At 38.1% G+C, this 18,793-nt stretch overlaps 1 protein-coding gene across 26 annotated transcripts in view; it reads right to left on the reverse strand.

Moving 5' to 3' along the window:
* Positions 1–18,793, reverse strand: part of EIF4G3 (eukaryotic translation initiation factor 4 gamma 3) — a 227,947-nt gene that overhangs the window by 11,155 nt on the left and 197,999 nt on the right. For 14 of the 26 annotated variants that reach the window (XM_019666678.1, XM_019666686.1, XM_019666680.1 and 11 more), the window contains 7 exons: positions 17,761–17,878; positions 16,078–16,298; positions 14,034–14,152; positions 11,153–11,325; positions 5,776–5,901; positions 4,364–4,445; positions 2,457–2,555 (listed from right to left, as the gene is read on the reverse strand). In XM_019666678.1, the coding sequence (XP_019522223.1) occupies positions 2,457–2,555; positions 4,364–4,445; positions 5,776–5,901; positions 11,153–11,325; positions 14,034–14,152; positions 16,078–16,298; positions 17,761–17,878 (938 nt within the window). The remainder of the gene's footprint in view (positions 1–2,456; positions 2,556–4,363; positions 4,446–5,775; positions 5,902–11,152; positions 11,326–14,033; positions 14,153–16,077; positions 16,299–17,760; positions 17,879–18,793) is intronic. The other 12 variants (XM_019666684.1, XM_019666682.1, XM_019666683.1 and 9 more) reach the window with 2 other exon arrangements.

Below are 18,793 nucleotides of genomic sequence, written 5' to 3' on the forward strand. Positions count from 1 at the left end.
CACAACTAGACTGAAGAACAAAACGACAGCAACTTGTCTGTTCCCCTTCCCCCAATTCCCCAGCACTGTTCCCATCCCCGCAATTCCCCAATAAAAATCTTTAAAAAAAAATTGTGCCAGATATAGCATTCTTGGTTGACTATTTTTAAATTTTAGCATTTAAATATATCATGCCAGTGTATTCTGACCTTCATGGTTTCTGATGAGAAACTGGCTGTTAATCTTACTGAAGTTTCTTTGTATGTGACCTCTCTTGCTGCTTTCAAGGTTTTTTTCCTTGTCCCTCAACCGTTTCATGATAATATATCTTGGTGTGAATCTCTTTGAGTTCACCCTGTTTGGAACTCAGTGAAATTCCTGGATGTGTAGATTCATATCTCTGATCAAATTTGGAAAGTTTTTGGCCATTATCTCTTCAAATATTTGTTTTTGCTCTCAACTTCCCACACCCCCCCTTCCTTCTGGGACTCCATCTGTGTATATTTTCATTCAGTTTAAAATATTTTTTACTTTTATGATTTCTTGTTTGACTCATGCGTTATTTAGAAGTGTGTTATTAAGTTTCTAAATATTTATTGCCCTCATTCTTAAAGGTTAGTTTAGTTGGAGAAACAATTCTAGATTAACTGATATTTTCTCAGCACTTTGAGATTATTCCACCATCTTCTGGCTTTCATTGCTGTTACTGCAAAGTCTGTTTTTCCTGTGTAGGTAATGTGCCTTTTGTTTTTAGCTGCTTTAAAACCTTTTGTCTTTGATATTATGCAGTTTCACTAACATGTAATAATCCTCTGATATACATGTGCTTTCTATATAGATTCATATATTTCATCGGTTCTGGAAAAGTGTCAGCCATAGTCTCTCAGCTATTGCCTCTTCGCCTTTCATTCCCTTCTGGGACTCCAATTAGACACATTAGATGTTCTCATTCTACTCCCTACATTTTATAACATCTCTTGAATTGTATCTAGGTTTTTCTTCTTTTGAAAAAAAATCTGGTCAGCCGTTTTTATTAGTTTCACGTTGTTGGCTCATTTTTGTGCTTTCCTCTTTTTTACATAATGTTATTTTATATTCTGAGTGATAATTCCATTATCTCAAGTCTTGGGGATCTAAATCTAGTGTTTATTGTCTAAGGACTCTCACTCATGGTTACTTCTTTCATTATACGTTAAATGAATTCTAGGTAACGTTAATGTGTAGAAAATGAGGGGACCTAAGGTGAGGATATTTTTGCAAAGGTATTTTGATTTGCTTCTTGGAGCCAGGACTGGGACCATTTCAACCTCTTCCAAGATCGCTGGCAGCACTTATAATGGCACTGGGCAACACGCCCTTCACATTTCATCTTTGGCTAGTTTTTCCCCTTACACTTTTTGTTCCTTGGAAATTTCTTCTACTTTCTATGAGTCCAGCCATGAAAGATAAATTACGCTTTATGTAGGTTCTTACTGTTGTGGCAGGAATGCTTCCCAGTGTAACTACACTACAACCAAAAGGAAGCTAAGTCCAGAGTAACCTAATACAATGTTTTCATCCAGCAGAATATACTTACTTTACAGTCATTTTCAGGTTTTCCTTTTACCTAAGAGTGATTTTTTTTCCCTCCTTATTGCTGATTTTGTTGGCTATCTTAGCTTTAATTTTACTCATATGTTTTAGGATTTTGACTTGAGAGAGCTTTTTTGGTTTTGTTTTCTTTCTCTGTCACTCTTCCCAGTCTAACAGTTTTACAGTTACCTCTGTCTGATCCCTCAGAATTCTTAGTTTAGTGTTATATCGACCCGATTATATTGGGTCTTCTGTCTTGTTGTGGATTTCTGAATCCAGTTACGTCAGAAGACAGTCTCCCAAAGGCTCTGGCTTACGACTGTATACTTCCTAGCACTTATTTATCTATGGTATTCATCTATGGTTTCATGCAGTCAGCCTGCCCTCCAATCCTCTACTCTGTAAGTGACATTCCACTGTCCGTTACCCCACAAAAATAACTTCTGGTTGTTTCTACCTTCAGACTCAGAACTGAGAAAAATTGTGGCTTTAGCCCTATAACTCCTGCTTTATTTACCAATTTCATTTCTAGTTCAGGGAGACACATAGCTTGTTTTCTAAGTATGACTAAGTCTTTTAGATTTTCTTTTTTTTTAAAAATCTATCTAATGAATGCATCGTTGGAGTGGACTTAAAACACTGACTTAGAAATGACATCTTAACTATGACTCCTATTTTGGTCTAATTTTAATGACTGGAATATAATGGAATTATCTTCATTTCCTCTATGAAAGAGACCAACAACGGTTGACCAGTGAACAACATGGGAATTGTGGGAGCTGACCACCTGTGCAGTTGAAAATCTGAGTATAAACTAAGTTGAACCTCCACACACACATATTGCCAACCGTGGATTGAAAGTATGTACTAATGAACAGAAAGACATAAGCCTTGTTCTTACTTACCTGCTCCAAGAGAAAATTATGTACATCTTCCCCTTCTGGTAAAAAGTCCTTCCAGCTGAGGTCAGCCTCCCTCCATAAGGCTGCCACTTTCTTATGGCTCTAAAACAGAGAAAAGTCAAATCCATTTACTTTTACACTAGCAAAAGAAAAAAAAAAGTTAAGAGTGCAAAACTGTTAAGAGTGAAAAAAACCCTGAAACTTTTCCTTGTTGATATGAAGTTAATTTCTTAGGACACCTAGCATTCAAACAGATGCCTGAATGTATGTAAATAAAGTGGTGACTGACTGCAGTACAGCTGTTTAAGGCTCAATACTTTCTTTTACTGGATGACTAATGTGGGGGACTACAAGCTAGTGTTTGGGATTTCTGAGTATAATCACCTACAGAAGAGTCCAATGCACAGAGTTTACAAATTCAACATCGCCTCTTGTCCTGGCTACTGCTATATGCATCTGCTAGTAAAGTCACTCAACCAGCCTCACTGGAATCCTTCTTCATTGTAGATCGTAAGCATATTGCCTAACATGAGTGTGACTAAGGAAGCTGCTGTTCCTGAACCAGGAAGGAGAAGTATTTCCAGGGCAAGAAGCACAAGGTTGAACCCAAGAATAGAGGAGAGCTGCTGTCAGCTGTAAAACTGATGAGAGGTCCAAGTCCACTGCTTGAATAAAGTGATGGTGATAATGTAAAATGTCCGGCCTGTGAGGCTGCAGCTGTCATCTAAGGAACATGTATTAATTACTTCATAGAGTAACTTGCCAAGGCATAGCTGATAACTTGGTGGAGCCAGGATTTAAGCTTAGGCTGTCTGACTGCAACATTTATGCCCTATGAGAATTTCATTTTAGTTTTTGCAAATAAAAGTTAACAAGAATTTGAGTTTTAAATAAGGACTAAAGTAGGTTGGAGAGGAGGAGGAAATTTTGGATCGACAAATTAGGGTTCAATTAAAAACTTTAGTGCCAGCAAAGAGTATTAATAACAAATAGATAATCAATGAGAACCAGAGACCAGGCTACACCTATCTATGAATAACTATTACACAAATGTGATACAAAACATCGTCTGTAGGTTTAGAGGGAGAAATAAAATGTTGAATTTTTTAAATCAGTGCCTATAAAACAATGAAATCTATCATCGCAGTATCTTTGGCTCTGATTTGAATACGTCAGAGGTCACTCCAGAATTTTCACGCGTGAGTTCTGTTTTCTTCTGCTATCTTTCACCCCAGGCGTTACACCACCTTGTGATGCTCCACCCCTTTCCTAAACCAAACCTCTCAGACCTCTAATATGACACAATCTTTTGAAACTGTTGGTTTAGACTCCTCTTCAGTCTATAAATTCTTTGAAAGTTTAGTTCTCTTTGTAGACTTAGATCCTAGCATAGAACCTTGCAGAGAATTATGCATTTATTAATCTAAAATAAATTTAACTTTAAGATAGAAATTCACAATCCTGCAGAATCATTTCTACTGTCTATTTTAATCAGATTACCAAGCTCATGATCCAGAAATAATAAAATTAATCATTTTATGAATCCTATTTTTCTCTGAAAGCAGAGGAGCTTTCATTGAAATCTATTAAAAAGCATAAATTATGTAGTTATTTTGTGTCCAGGGAAGACAGAATTACTAGCCACAAATAAAACATATCTTGAAGTTCTTTATAATTATATTAAATCTAGTTGAGATTAGGTAATTCTTTCCCAAGACTAGTAAACAGAAGGACAAACACACCTCTGGAAGAAACTAGGTTGAAACAGAGATCTCACTCTTTTTCCCAAATAATAAAAGGCAACAGTTACTTACACAGCGATACCTAAGTTATTCATAGAAAATGTAAGATCAAAATCACTACCCTTCCTAATATGCTGTTGAGTCTGACACTCAGTTTCTAACACTCACCATTTGTTTGCATAGAAGGTGCAATATTTCAGACAGCAAGACCCCAGCTCTTCCAACAGGAAGTAAAGGTTTGCTAAATTCTCTGTAAAAGATAGGAGTAGTGATTAATTACCTCTGAACAAATTCCCTATTCTAGAACATGCATCAAAAAACAGATACTGTGCAACCTCAATAATACGGGGCAAACCAAATCCAGTACAAACTCTAAGTAGTTTTCAGCAGAAGTAGTTCAGAGACTTCCGGTTCATTATAGCTTCATGGAGAAGCTGGAAACGGACTTGAGAATTCCTGGGTTTTGCCTTACTTTAACTGCTTTAGTGACAGAAGTAATGCAAGGATGTGTCACTTGATAATCTGTTTATGTACATAAACCTCACTTTAAGCCAAAGGGAGGGAAGCACCTTATGTAATAGAAGTTGTGAAGCTTATTTATTAGGTGTTTTTAAGAAAGGAAGCTTTCTTAAGAATATGGATGAAACAAAGGGACCAGTTTTTTCATAGTCTAAATCAGTATTTCCCAAACTGTATGCTATAGGGTATCAATAATTATTCCTTAAAAAAGGATTCTACAGTCAATTAAGTGAGGCAATGCCAAATTAAACAAAGCTAATAGTTTTTGTTTTGTTTTACTACAGGAGTCTCATCATCTTGAATGTGCTATAACATATTAAGAACTCTTTGCAAATCTCCAAGGAAAAGGACACAATAGTGTGCAGAGTTTTGACTATATGAACAGTTTCTGGGAAAATACTGATGTTTTAAAGAGTTTAGGAAATACTAGTCTATAAAATGTAGCAATGATTTCCCACTCATGTCCAAATCTAGGAATGCCTGAGATCTCAGTTCCTTTTATTATTGTGTTGTCGGGAAAGTCATGACGTATTTTTCTGTTTATCAATACAAAAATGCGTCATGACTTTCCCGATGAACAAATACAATCTCAACATGTACTATGTAGGCGTCACAGTCTGACAAGCTATTGGGTTGTTGGAAAAGTCATGACACATTTTTGCAACGAAAAACATAGAAAAAAAATACGTCATGACTTTCCCGACAACCCAATGGTATGTGCAAATACAACTTCTTACAACACTAGCGCAATGATAGACATGAAAGCCAGGTTAACATTAAGTGTCCAGGAGAATCACCTCTCAGTTACATGATTCTGGAGCCGTATCTACAATCACACTAACCTCAATGGACCACAGGGCTACCATAGCCCCATCATGTCTTCAGTGAAGACCTAGTATAATGCGACATTTTTATATTAACAGTAGAAGTCTTAAACAGTCATAGGCTGCATCCGAGAGTCTCCAAGGGCACTAAGGGAACAGCACTGTGCTAGAAAGCCAGCTGGTGAGTTCTGCGTCAGTTGAACTTGATATACATTGAAAGAAACGACTACAACTTACATGATAAGTTCTCTCATGGAGATTCCGTCTTCTTTTAACATGGGAGTCACCAGTTCAGCAAGATACAACCAAATATGGGGGATATCAATGGCCATGTCATCTGCCAATTCCAATGTTTCTGAAAAACTGAAAAAGCCCAGGAAAAAAGTCATATGCAAATGGAATCCAAAAGTTAAGATGAAATACCTGTTAAGCACTTGCTATGTTCAGTACTGGTCTAGGCATAAAGTAACTGGTAAACCAGTTCTTGCTCTCAAAGAGCTTGTATCAGGGTGGGAGAAAGAGACAACAGCTCAGGCCAAAGCATGCTTGCAGATAGGGCCAATGCTCTGAAGGACGATGGGACAAGGATATCCCAATACAGACGGTGGTCAGGAAATACCTCTGTATGGAGGTGACATTTGGAAGGCTTAAAGGATGAAAATGAGGCAGCCCATGTGAAGTTCTGGGGAGTAGCTATTCAATGTAATCCCACACTATACTGAGTTCAGCACAGTTGAGTATCATATGCTTTGAGTCAGTCAAAAGCAGTGACTAAAAACTTGGTGTAATGCAGAACAGACACAAAGAGAAGAAAAGGCAAAAATCCTTGTCCAACTGGGTGGATATAAAAGAGTCTGATAACGTTATTATTCATAACGTCATCATCATTATGACATGTTACAAACTGTTGTACCTTTAAAGAAAAGCTAATGGTTCCAGGTTTTCATGCTATGCAAGTTTTCTCAATGTGAAGTGAAATAGAGGATTTGAATATAAAACTTAGGAAAGTCGAATACGAAGTATCAGCACAATTTTATTTAAGCTCAAAATCATGACTATTCATTTAGAAGAATAAAAACATAATTTAAGACTTTGTTAATTAGTTCTATATATAGCACATCAAAAAGTACAAAAATAAGAGTAAAATTCAGTCTAGGAGACATACACATAATTACAAGGAAATACACATAATCATGAGGAAAGGGATGATGAATGAGGGAGCCATGGGCAGGTGGTATTTGTCTTCATATCCTTTTCAGATCTCTACATCCATAAAAATGTGTGCTTTTTCACTGTGGTTCCAGTTTCTAAGCAGAGTATGCCCCTCTTTCTGCCTACCTCACAAGCCTACGCATCATTCAATTTTTTACTTAAACAGAAGTACCATTACAAGAATCAGCTTTTTGAAGGTGTCATTTCAAAGCCATTTGCAGCTCAACCACAATACCCAACTCTGGGCGTCATGAATCCTTAATGCCAGCTTTCTGACCTGAGGCTTGCAATTATTCGGAATCTATTTGCAATACAACAGATACTTGACCATTCTCTCATTATGTGCAGACTTTCAGCTCAGTTAATGTGCTCCTGATGGACCATACTCTGGATGGACTCCAGGATTTCTGGGTTAATCAGCCTCTAATGGCAATTTGTGTTCCATGGGTTAGAGGCACAGTTTAAGCTGTTTAATGAGCACATGAGAAAGTTAACTGCAGCCACCCCGGTCTTTCAGCAATACACCCACTGTTATCTTCATCTCATATTATGACTCAGACATCCATATTCTTGCCTCAGTTTTCTACTTCTCTGTTAGTCATGGGGCAGTCTGCAGAACACAATCACTACAAATCCATACTGCTGGTAAAAAACATATTTGGCTGAATACAGGATTTCCATAGAACAAGGCTGTTAAGAGACTTATTTCTTCTCAGGTTTACAGTTGCTAAATCCTTTTGTATCATTTTAAAAGAAAAATCCTAGGTGTGTAGAAGCTCCTACACACAGCAATCTTTGGGCTTCTACACATCCTATAACAACAACTTGCATAACACACATTTCCTGCTGGCTGAATGAGTGAACTAGAGCTATAATACCTCTGCTTCTTGGCATGTAGTGACCATCACACCCAACGAACTGCACTTTGGTGGGGTCCACAGGTGGGACTTCAGACATCCCTCCCCCCATTTCAACTACAGATGCTCTACTTTTATTATTTTATATAATGAGTTCCTTCCTAAAATTTAAAGAAAGGAGTACATGGTTAGAAGTTGGGTTGTTGTTTTTTTTAATTCAGTAAAGGTCAGATCTGAAATTTGCTAAAAAGACAAAACAATCCACCACAGTTGGAAATGGTAGTGTCAGCAGCATCTTCCACAATATGCATCATGATAACTTAATAAAAATAAAATTTTTCTGTAGAATAAGCAAGGAAGAGATAGTGAAGACATCTAAAAATCAAATTGGTCAAGTATTATTATGACTGATCATCAGAATCTAACTATAGGTAAGAGGAAGAAATAAAAAGAAGATGAAAATCCTTCTTATACTGCAGTATGAGTTTCAAAGTATCACTACAAAAAAATTACTACGTAGATTACTACGATCTTACCTATGTGAGCAAATAGGTTAACTAGCTCCTCTGCAATTCTCCATTTGAAACTTAGTATGCATACTTGTGTAATAGTATCTAAATAGTATCTTTTACCGGGGTAGAAATGCTGTAAGTGGCAAGAAAAGTTCCAAAAAAGTAGTCGAGGAGGTAAAAATTTCCTCTCCAATAAACATCTCCCAAGATGAAATATTAATACTAATATATAAAGCTTCCTGAAGGACATATATTTTGTGTCTATTGTCAAGTCTAATTTTTATCACCTTGGATGTCATTTGTTTATTATACTTTTAAAGCGACTCCAATTCTGTGGCTAATAGTGAACTGCTCTCAAATACCTTCACTGGACAGTTTTAAAAAAGAGTCTTCTGAAGCCATGTCTCTACACAATGCGTCACCCACCTGCCTACCTACCTACCTACCTACCTACCTAATTTGCATCATAAAGCATTTAGATTCAAGTCTTGAAAATTCCAAAAGAATGGTTTGTTTGATATTGCCTTTGTAGAGATGATTTATATTAGGCAACTATTATGCTTAGAGTTGATATAGCATCTTGTAAGGAAAATTCCAAAGGATCTAAGCTTTATTTGTAAACAATCTGACACAAAGAGCCTATTCGAAACTTCTGTCTAGTCTAACTTAATACTTAGTAGCAGTGCATGCCTTAAAAGGAACTGTAGGAGAAATGGCGGATTAATAGTTGGTTGATCAGGGCCCAGTAAACTTGGAGGCCTTCTACTTTCCATGTTTCCCAGAATTACTGCTGGCTTGGGAAGCTAGAAACAGCTTCATTGACTGCTCCAGGAGTTGGCATCTAAGCAGTAGCACCATTCAAGGAAGCTAACCCTAGATGCTTTCCCACAATGCTATGTAAAAACAAATCTTTGGATATGGGACTAAAGAGACAAAAGACGTAGGATATTTCCATGGCTCAATGAACTGGCCTCTCTGGACAGTATGAACTATTTATAACTTGGGCTTTAGAAGTAATTGGAAAACTCTGATCTATGTGCAAGAAGGCTCTTGGTGGATAATGACAAGGGGCTATTCTTTGTTTCCATCTTAGAAAAAAATGGCAGGCCGCTCCATTTAGGGAGGAACAGGGGTGTTCCTAGGAGTCCTGGGCTAAGGACAGCCTGGTTAAGTCTAATTTAGTATCAAAAGCTAGACCGGGAGCCACTGTATTTTCTCTAGCTTCAGAAAGAAGTAAAAATACATAAAGATGAAGTAGTTACTCAGACACAGAAGTGTTAATCTCATTTTCCATTCAAGTAAAAGGTTGTGGTTGCGGTAGTTTTGCCAGCGACAGCACCACCACAAATGAAAGTGTGGACGCCACAACTGGATGCAACATTTTTTCCTCAAGGGAACCCACAAAAGGAAATGCCAATATCTGAAACCAAATTAGTGCCTCACAAGTTCAATTAAAGCTGATGAACCTGGACCACACTTCTTTCTAGATACAAACCAACTTCTGAGTATAGTTTGAAGAGAGGCAAAAAAGGGCAAATAATCCAGCACTCTCATTTCCAAAATTTTCTGGTGAATATAGCATAGTATCTGGGTGAAAAGCAAGTTATTTATAAACTAATATAATAGTTACTGCAGATGTACGTTCCAGGGGCTTGAAATTGTAGTTTCAAGTTGACTGGGACAGACCTCAATTTGTTTATGAGAGTGCAGACACCGTCATTTGCTCTTACTATTTACACTGCTGGTTCCTGGAGTGAACAACAGATTTCTCTCTTAAAACTGGGAAACCATCCTGGCCTGAAAGGCCAAGCACAGCAACTTTGGCCAAAGTTTCTTGTGAACTGGGTCAGATGGCCTTAATCTAGTCAGTCACTGAATTCAGAGAAATCGAGCTTATTGCTGAGAGGCAATGTTTCAATGATCCTGGGGGCAAGCATACATTTTCCAGAACCTTGAGGACAATGTCACCTTTCCTTACAAAATCAAATAAGTAATTATTCCTATGTATATTCAATCTTGGCATTTAATGGTTACACTAATCTAAGAGGTTGACCATATCCGAAAGGTACAGTGACATTTCATCTCATGCAAATTTAATGTACAAGAATACTATAATTCATGAGCTTGGCAAATAAGATTTACAAGAAGAAAAATAACTTAAACAGTGCAGACTTCTTGCTGCTATTCCCCTTAATGAGCATATACCTTGGGTGAGTATGGGAGGGGAGATGCTCAGCCCTCAGGAGGTCTGACTTAGTTCCTGTTCCCTTACAGAGCGGGCACCTATCCGTGCTGGGTGTGATTTTATGGGTACATTTGCACAACAGGGCTCCTAAAACAAAATTTTTTACCACGTGCAATTTTTGCCTTAAACACTGATTTTAGAATCCAAGCCTGGGTAAGACTCTGTGGCTGTATCACAAAGAACTTGACCCATGCACGTGGGATGATGGAGTATCACAAACATATCAGAACCTCATCAAATGAGGATACACCACCGCTGACAGTCAGACTTCATCAAACTAGCCATCGACAGAAATGATAATGAAACCAACCTGGAATAGACTGAACCATTAACAACTTGGAGTTCATATCTTTCTGTGGGGCTAATGTGGACAAACAAGCATTTCCCGGTCAAAATAACCATGGTTTTTATTGAAAGGATAGGCTTTTATGTTTAAGTCAATTTTCCAGAATTTTTTTTTCACACAGAAAAGTTTTTCCTCAAAAAACAGTGAGGGGTTTACATGTAAATAGGCCAGCAAGGGCCTCAGTTTTCCCCGTGGTGAAGGGGTCTCTGCTACCATATCTCCATCATAATATAGGTCTAACAATAAGACATAGAAAGCCTTTATGCCCTAGCACAGTCTACAAAGCGCCATCCTATCAATCAATATATTACACATAAACATATTATAGTGAAGACAATTTTAATCTATGAAAAAAGCTAAACACTTAAAAACAATACATATTTTAAAAATGAACTGCTCAAGAGCCTAGTAAGTGACTACTGCTCTGGGGGAGGATACCGACCCTTTGAAAAAGTCCTGTTTGCTGAGTTTTTCTGACTGCACCAGCTGGTACAGCAGCTGGCCCATGTGATCCCGGGTGATCTGGCTCCTTTCCAGGGTGGATTCCACTCCCACTCGCACGAACACATGGAGCAGGCCCTGGGCGTTCAGCTCTTCCACACACTGCATGGCTTCCTGTTCAAACAGCAAGTAAGAGCTCACACCAGAAACCGAGGCAGCATTACCGGAGTGTTAAAACAAGTTTAAAATCTCTTTCTTACGGCAAACTCAGTAAAATGCTCTGCAAACAAGACCCTGGCAGCCAGGTCGCTGAATCACCAATACAGCAGCGTGTGTCCCTGAGCTCTGCCAGCTCAACTTTGGGTACAAAATCCTTTGGTGTCACCTCTGAAGAGAGGAGCTCTTCCGGGGGGAAGGTGCATGTGATAGGGCAGCCTCCTGACTGAAGAAGGGGGACACATCTGGGCGTCTCACTGTTGTTTTATTGTCCCTCTGCTACTTTATTTAATACCTTCCCTACGTCAACTTTCTATCTAAGAAAATTTGAAACTACAGAGAAATTAAATAGTACAATGTGCACCTACATATCTTCACTTCAATTTAGATTCATCAAATATGAGTATATATTTAAGAAATTTAACATTCATACAATAATGTCAATAAAAAATAATGATATATAGTATGGGCTATCATATCACCTAATTTTACTTCTCTGCATTGAAACATAATTTTGCTTTTTGGAGCTATTGTTTACTTATTACATGTCTTTAGGGCAGCTTTGTCTGTAGCTCCCACTAGAATGTAAGCTCCATAAAAGACCCTTGAAGGCAGGCTATGATGCTCACTAGAGATACACCAGAGCATATCCAGGCAATATTCCCTTAAATGTGGCTGACACCTTTTAGGTACTCAATAATGTGGAATTAGACAAATGTCGCTTTGAATCCTGGCTCTGCCACTTACTACTGTGTGAGCTTAGTTAGGAGTGTAACAATCTCTCAGCCTTGACTTCCTATCACAGGGTTACTGTGAGGATTGAATATACCATGTATATAAGAGCACTGGGCACACTGCCAAGGACAAAACAAAGGCTCAATAAATATTAACTTGTATTATTGTTAATAGTAATAGCACCTATTAAGATGTGAGAAAAAATGTGTAGCGCGACACACTTAAACCCTAAAGGTAATAAGATAAAGTACAGTTTATATTCTAAAGCAGAAGCCTGGCTTTGAATACTGAGTTTGCCACTTACTAGCAGTATAACCCAGAGTAAGTTACTTTGCATTTCAAGTTTCCTTATCAGTAGAAATGGCTATTATAGTAATATTAACACCAGGAGAGTGTTATGAGAATTAAATGAACTAATACATATAAAATGTGCAGAATAGCACCTGGCACATAGTAAGCCATCACTATGTCCGACATTATTACCTGGTTCTAATTGCCACTCCGCAGCACAGCTGCCTTGTACATTACAAACTGAAATTCCCGAGTCATAACTGACTCTGCTCCTTCCATACTGCAGGCCTGGCCTAGGGCTGATGATTCTTCAAAAGGTCCTCTTATTGCAATTAAGTGTTGCTAAGATCTTTCCTCCCTCTATCTCTAGCTCATCACAGGGTCATACTTTTCCTCTTTCAAGGTATTTGCTGCTCACTGATTTGCACATCCTTAAATTATTTTAAAGCCGATCTCCACTGCTTTTGTCCTTATTGTCTCTCTTCTTCATCTTTCTGAGCCTTTCCACTTTCTTGTAAGTCATTTATTTCCCGACTTCCACGCAAGAAAAAAGCTATGCTCGCATTTTACAAGAACACTCCTCACTTTCTAAGGATCTAACCAACAAACCACAGCATATGAAGTATATTCTTTGGCTCTTTCCAGTTAATGTTCATTTATTTTGGATGTATTTCCAAGGGATTCTGCAAAATACTTCTCTCCAAATTGTCTATCATCAAACTTCTTCCTACTTTTGAATTTTATACAACTTCAGAGGCTTGAGGTTTTTAGAAGGCTGGGCTATAGCTAACCAAGCTGATTTTTATGTATGGAAAGAAGATAATGACTAGATTGTCAAGAGAACAAGTAACTTGAAAGGGTTTTTAATCATATAATGCAAAAGTACTTAATATTTCTGACAAATATTTTTAACAAGCCTTTTCTTACTCCAGATCCCTAAAGTAGATCCTATTATATGATCTCTCCTAACACCCTATATAGGTCTACTAGCATTCATTATAAGTACAATTTAAATCTGTATTTATGGAGTTACCTGTTTATGGTCTGTTTCTGCTACTACTCTACAGAGCTCACAAACTCAGGCAGTATATCTAGCTCTTCCGCTACCATCGTAAAATGAAGATCAAAGAGAAGGTCAGGGTTCAAGAAGGGCAAACGCAAAGCTGTATCTTGGAATGTTTCACTTAGGCGGTCTGACCTTGGCACAGTGCTTACTTACTCCTTTGTGCCTCTAATTCCCACTTAGGAAATAAAGTAATGGTAGCCATACTTTAAAGTTAATTGAAGAATGATGATAAAACGACTGTAAAGATCATGAGAGGAATATACAGGGAGCCAGAAATGCCTCCTAATGCTAATGTATTGTATTTTGTTTATCATTATCAATTTGGTTATCCCATAGTTGGGATGGTTTGGTACCCATTTTATCTTCCTGCCACCTGAGCCTGTGAACTACGGTATCAATGTAAAAGAGAGTACTTGGCAGAGACGTGTCAGGGTTGTGCAAACTGAACTGTGTAGGACCTGGGCTACACACTCGAAGTCTTATCAGTCCCCAATGACAACTGATTTAGACCAGAACCAAGTTACTGTCACAGGGCTTTCTGTGTTGTTGTTCCTTTAAAAAAAATTTTATTTACCTTAAAATCATTAATGTGCAGAAATTCATCAATGATAGATTTAGACTTCCTCTCAATCTCCTCTTCTGACAACGCAGGCTTGTCGGGGGCCGATGTTGCTGGAATTTCTTGTTTTGCTACTAGTGAGGTTAAAGAAAGTGAGAAAATAAAAATGACAAAAATTATTAAGATGGTGGGATCATACTCGACAATATTTATGTGTTGTCACGTTGTTTTTTCAGTAAAGGCATCAAAATAACTACAAATTTGACAAAGAAAGACAGCTAAAAGCAGAATACAGAAACATTTTAGAATAGAGATGCACTAAGTAACTACATGAGCCACAATAATTAAGAGGATAACAGGGATATGATAAACTTATAATTTGAGCTTTTTTGTTCCTTTCTGTATTTTGATTCCTCTCTATTACCTGGACAATGAAAAGCAGGTGAGGCCTGCAGTTGGGCAGAGCTAGCCACGTGGGCCTCTGGCAACTGCTTGAACATGACATGCTTCTTCCTACCAGCACTTGGCCCGCTGCGCTCCTCTCCTGTCTGGAATGCTTTCTCTCTGTCCCACACCCATCCCTCCCGGCAAACCTGTTTTAACTCCTACTTGTCCTTCAGGCCTTAGGGAAGCCTTCTCTGACATCCCTGTGTCAATTCTACTATAGATAGCTCCTTTGTTAAGTACTCTTTTAGAACTATGTCTGTTTCCTTCATAGCATTTTTCTCAGTTTGTACTTATATATAACCTTTTGTGGAATTATTTGATAAAAGTCTTCCTGATGCAGCAGACTGAAGGCTGAGAGCAGGGACCGAGAGCCCAGAAGTCACCAGGTGCTCAGCGTGCACGTGGGGAGGGAACAAATGACCAGACGCTAAACAGGAATAGGGAGCTGTGCTACATTACTCACTCCATACAAGGTATTTTCATGCCCTATCTTGTTATGTTCCCCAAATTCCTAGCACAGATAAGAAAGCCACATGTCCCCAAAGCTAAAAGATCTGAAGGCTGTATCAGTTGGGAGAAGATTTTTCAATTTGCTTCTGAAATCCATTTAGAAACTATAGTTAGAAGACACAATTTAGATCAGCGGTTCTCAACCTTCCTAATGCCGCGACCCCTTAATACAGTTCCTCATGTTGTGGTGACCTCCAACCATAAAATTATTTTCGTTGCTACTCTATAACTGTAATTTTGCGACTGTTATGAATCGTAATGTAAATATCTTTTTGTTTTCCGATGGTCTTAGGCGACTCCTGTGAAAGGGTCGTTCGACCCCCAAAGGGGTTGCGGCCCACGGGTTGAGAACCGCTGATAGTGATACAAATTTGAAAGTTATAAAAATGTTGTAAACAACTAGTATTATTACTTCAGACTTAAGAGTTAAAAGAGACTAAAAATTATCTGTAACCTATTTTTCATCACAGTCATTATCGTCATCATCATGACATCGAATATCTTTGGAAAAGTCTGTGTGTATCAGGTAATGTTCTGAGTAGTTACATGTGTATACTTCTCATTTAATCTTATAATAACCCTACACTTATTAGCCCCAGGTAACAAATGAGAAAACTGAAACACACGTAGTTAAATACATGAGGCAATTTTTAGAGCATGAGCATATACATGCTAAACATGTACAGAAACCACAGAGGAGGCAAAGGAAGACAAAGGTAACAAAAGACAATCTGATTGATACTTTCTCTTTGGTTTGAGGAGCTCCACAAAAGTATAAACACTCTAAATGCACAGTGCGGTGTTACTTAGGGAATGTGCTGAAAATTCAAACTGCTTACTATATGGCAAGAGGACCTCATCATCATCGCATTTAATAGAGAAAGAAGAAAATTTACAAATTGTGGAACAAAGGGACACCTGGGGAATGAGAGCTACGTTATAAAACTATGAAGATGCCCTTGAACTTTGAAGGTGCTGGTGTGTGTGTTGCCATCCTGCATTGATTCTGAAATCTACTGAGACACAAAATCTCCTTCGTATTTTTCCTTCCAAATGGAAGGCCCAAATCGTAATCTGTATCTGTTCACATGAAGCATCTCACCGGCCTCCCGGGTTTTGTTTCGGTCAGCCTCAGCGCTGTTCCTGTCCACATCCATGCCCCCGGTAAGCTGTTTCACGGTCTCCAGCATCTCTCTCCGCTGCTCTTCTTGAGTCTGATTGTCTAACAGGTCTTTACTACTGCTGCCCCTCATGAAGGTGTTTGGACGAGCTGCTGCAGATGGAAGGGGCTTGTCATTCTTCTCCCTGCCCATGCTTCCACGGCTTAAAAGACAAAACAACACTTTTAAAAAAGCAAGACCACCCGATCCCCTTTCTATATAAATTATAAACTAAAACCAAGACTTTCCAAAGCATGCAGACTAATTTTTCAGGTAACTTTGGATGTATGAGGCACCAATTATATTTCGAAGTGCAATTATTTATAGAAACTGGTAAAATCAGTGCTTTAAAGAAAATATTAAGATAGCTTTAACTTTTCTCTTGAAGGTGAAAATGATACTACTTGAAGTTTTTAAATGCCAATGGCAATTCCTTTATAAAAACATTTTAAGAAAAAAAAGATCATGATGACTGTATGAACTAAATGAGTGAACAGGAAACAGAAGACCAAAAGAACATGGTATCACTATCTTAGAAATTATACCGACAATTTATTCAGAAACATCAGATATATGGAAAATATTTGAGAATCAAGCAGAAGTAATTTTTGAATAGCCAAAGACACATACTTTATTCATCTTAAGAGCGAACCTTACTATTTCCCTATTTAGTCTTCTTTTAGACGATTCTAACCAGCTGGACAAACAGTTCCTTACCCCAGGCAGATCACAAGCAGCAAATTAAGAGAGAGAGATGAGGAAAGACATAGAGGCATGACAACCATCTAATCGCTGTAAAAGAGCATACATACTCAAAACGTAGAGTAATCAGGGGAAATTTATGGCAGGGCAAAGAGCCACAAACACCTCAAAAACCCAACTGGTGCTCAATGACAGTCCAAGATGTCATTAAAAAGTTGTCTTGTGCTATTTCAGATGCCAAGGGAATAATAACATAATTTTAGAAAGCCTACCTAGCCACACATTATAACAGCGAAAAACAAAAGTTTGAGAGCTTAAAGAAACTCAGCTCTAATAGTGCTTATTATCAAAAATTGTGTTCTCTGCCACTACGTCACTATGCTACAGATCCTCATCCATTCTCTGTAAACCAGCCAATGGAACACTTGACTGTATGAATCCTACAAATGAATGCAGGAAGACAGTAGAATGCACAGTAGTGAAAAATAAAAGAACTCCAATATAACTTGAAGAAGAGTGTAACAGGTGTGTATGGGTGGGCTGTCACATCCTTTAATCTCCACACGCAAGTGCTAAATGAATCTAGAGCGTCTGAAGGCATTAGCTTGGGGAGCTTTACACAAGCCTCCAGGACTTTTTGGGTGATTCTGGCTTTCTTTAGGAGCAAACCATTAGATATATACCAAATAACATCCTTCCTTCCCACTCCATCCCAAATCTACCACCCAATTTTGTTCTTATCTCGGAAATCATAGAAAGTGAAGATTAGAGGAAAAGAACAAGGGAATCAACTTTGAGGATGAAAGGAATCCATCCATAGGAATTATCATCATAATCTATGCAGGTGTGCAGTGAGAGAGAGACAGACACATATAGTGACGAGCAGGTGAGCCTTAAGTTAACATGGAGCGCAGGCTTCTTACCTGGTTAAGGTCCGTCGGGAATCAAACTCTAAAGGTGTGGATGATGTAGACCCTGAGGATGCTGGAGGTTGCAAAGCAGAGAATCTGTTTAAACTGGAAGCACTTGACCGTAAGGCATCTATAGGTGTTGAGGATTGATAAAAAAAATACAAATCACATGACTAAAATGTAGTTTCTAATTCATCTGCCTCCCTGGGGTGGGACCTGAGACTGGGCAGCCTAACAAGGTGATGCCAATCTCCTGGTCCACAGACCATAATCTGAGAAGCATAGTGTTACAAAGAATTTGTATGAAAAAAGAATTTAGAAAGTTTTGTTCATTATGATGATTTGCTCTTGCTCCTTTAAAAACAGTTATTAATTATCTTAGGTAGGGCATGGGGGTGGGAGTGGTAAACAGGGAAAGGATGGAGGCCAACAAAAACAAAACAAAATATAGTTGACCCTTTAACAACACAGGTTTGAACTGTGTGGGTCCACTTATAAGTGGACTTTTTATAAGCACCTGTATTGCTTTACAATCTGTGGTTGGGAGTGTGCAGATGTGGGGGGCCAGCTGTATGCAACGATCTATGCCAATTTATACAGCAGACTTGAGTATCCGTGGACTTTGATATCCACAGGGCAGGGCCTGGACCCCGTACTACATGGATACCAAGATACAACTTAATGGGAGTTAAAAGTTATACATGAATTTTTGACTGCACTGGTGTGGGCACCCCTAATCCCCAATTTGTTTAAGGATTAACTGTATTTCACTTTAAAAAGGTAACTAATTTAAATGTAATAATCTCATTTAAGTAAAATCATGCATGTGGTTTTAAATGAATAACAAATTATTTTTTAATTTAAATAAAAAAGGTCAAAATTACTTAGCAGAAGAGAAATATGGGAAGTAGATTAACAATGAAGTTTTTATTCTTTCTATAGGACTTCTTCAGCTTTTAAAATCTGTTTGCAATGATCCAAGTTTCGGTTCTAAGGTCAAATCTCTCAAAATCTGACTTGTGGTCAAGACTGAAAAATATGTCAA

The sequence above is a fragment of the Hipposideros armiger genome, unplaced genomic scaffold (genome assembly GCF_001890085.2).
Source record: "Hipposideros armiger isolate ML-2016 unplaced genomic scaffold, ASM189008v1 scaffold_477, whole genome shotgun sequence".
Taxonomy (NCBI): Eukaryota; Metazoa; Chordata; class Mammalia; order Chiroptera; family Hipposideridae; genus Hipposideros; species Hipposideros armiger.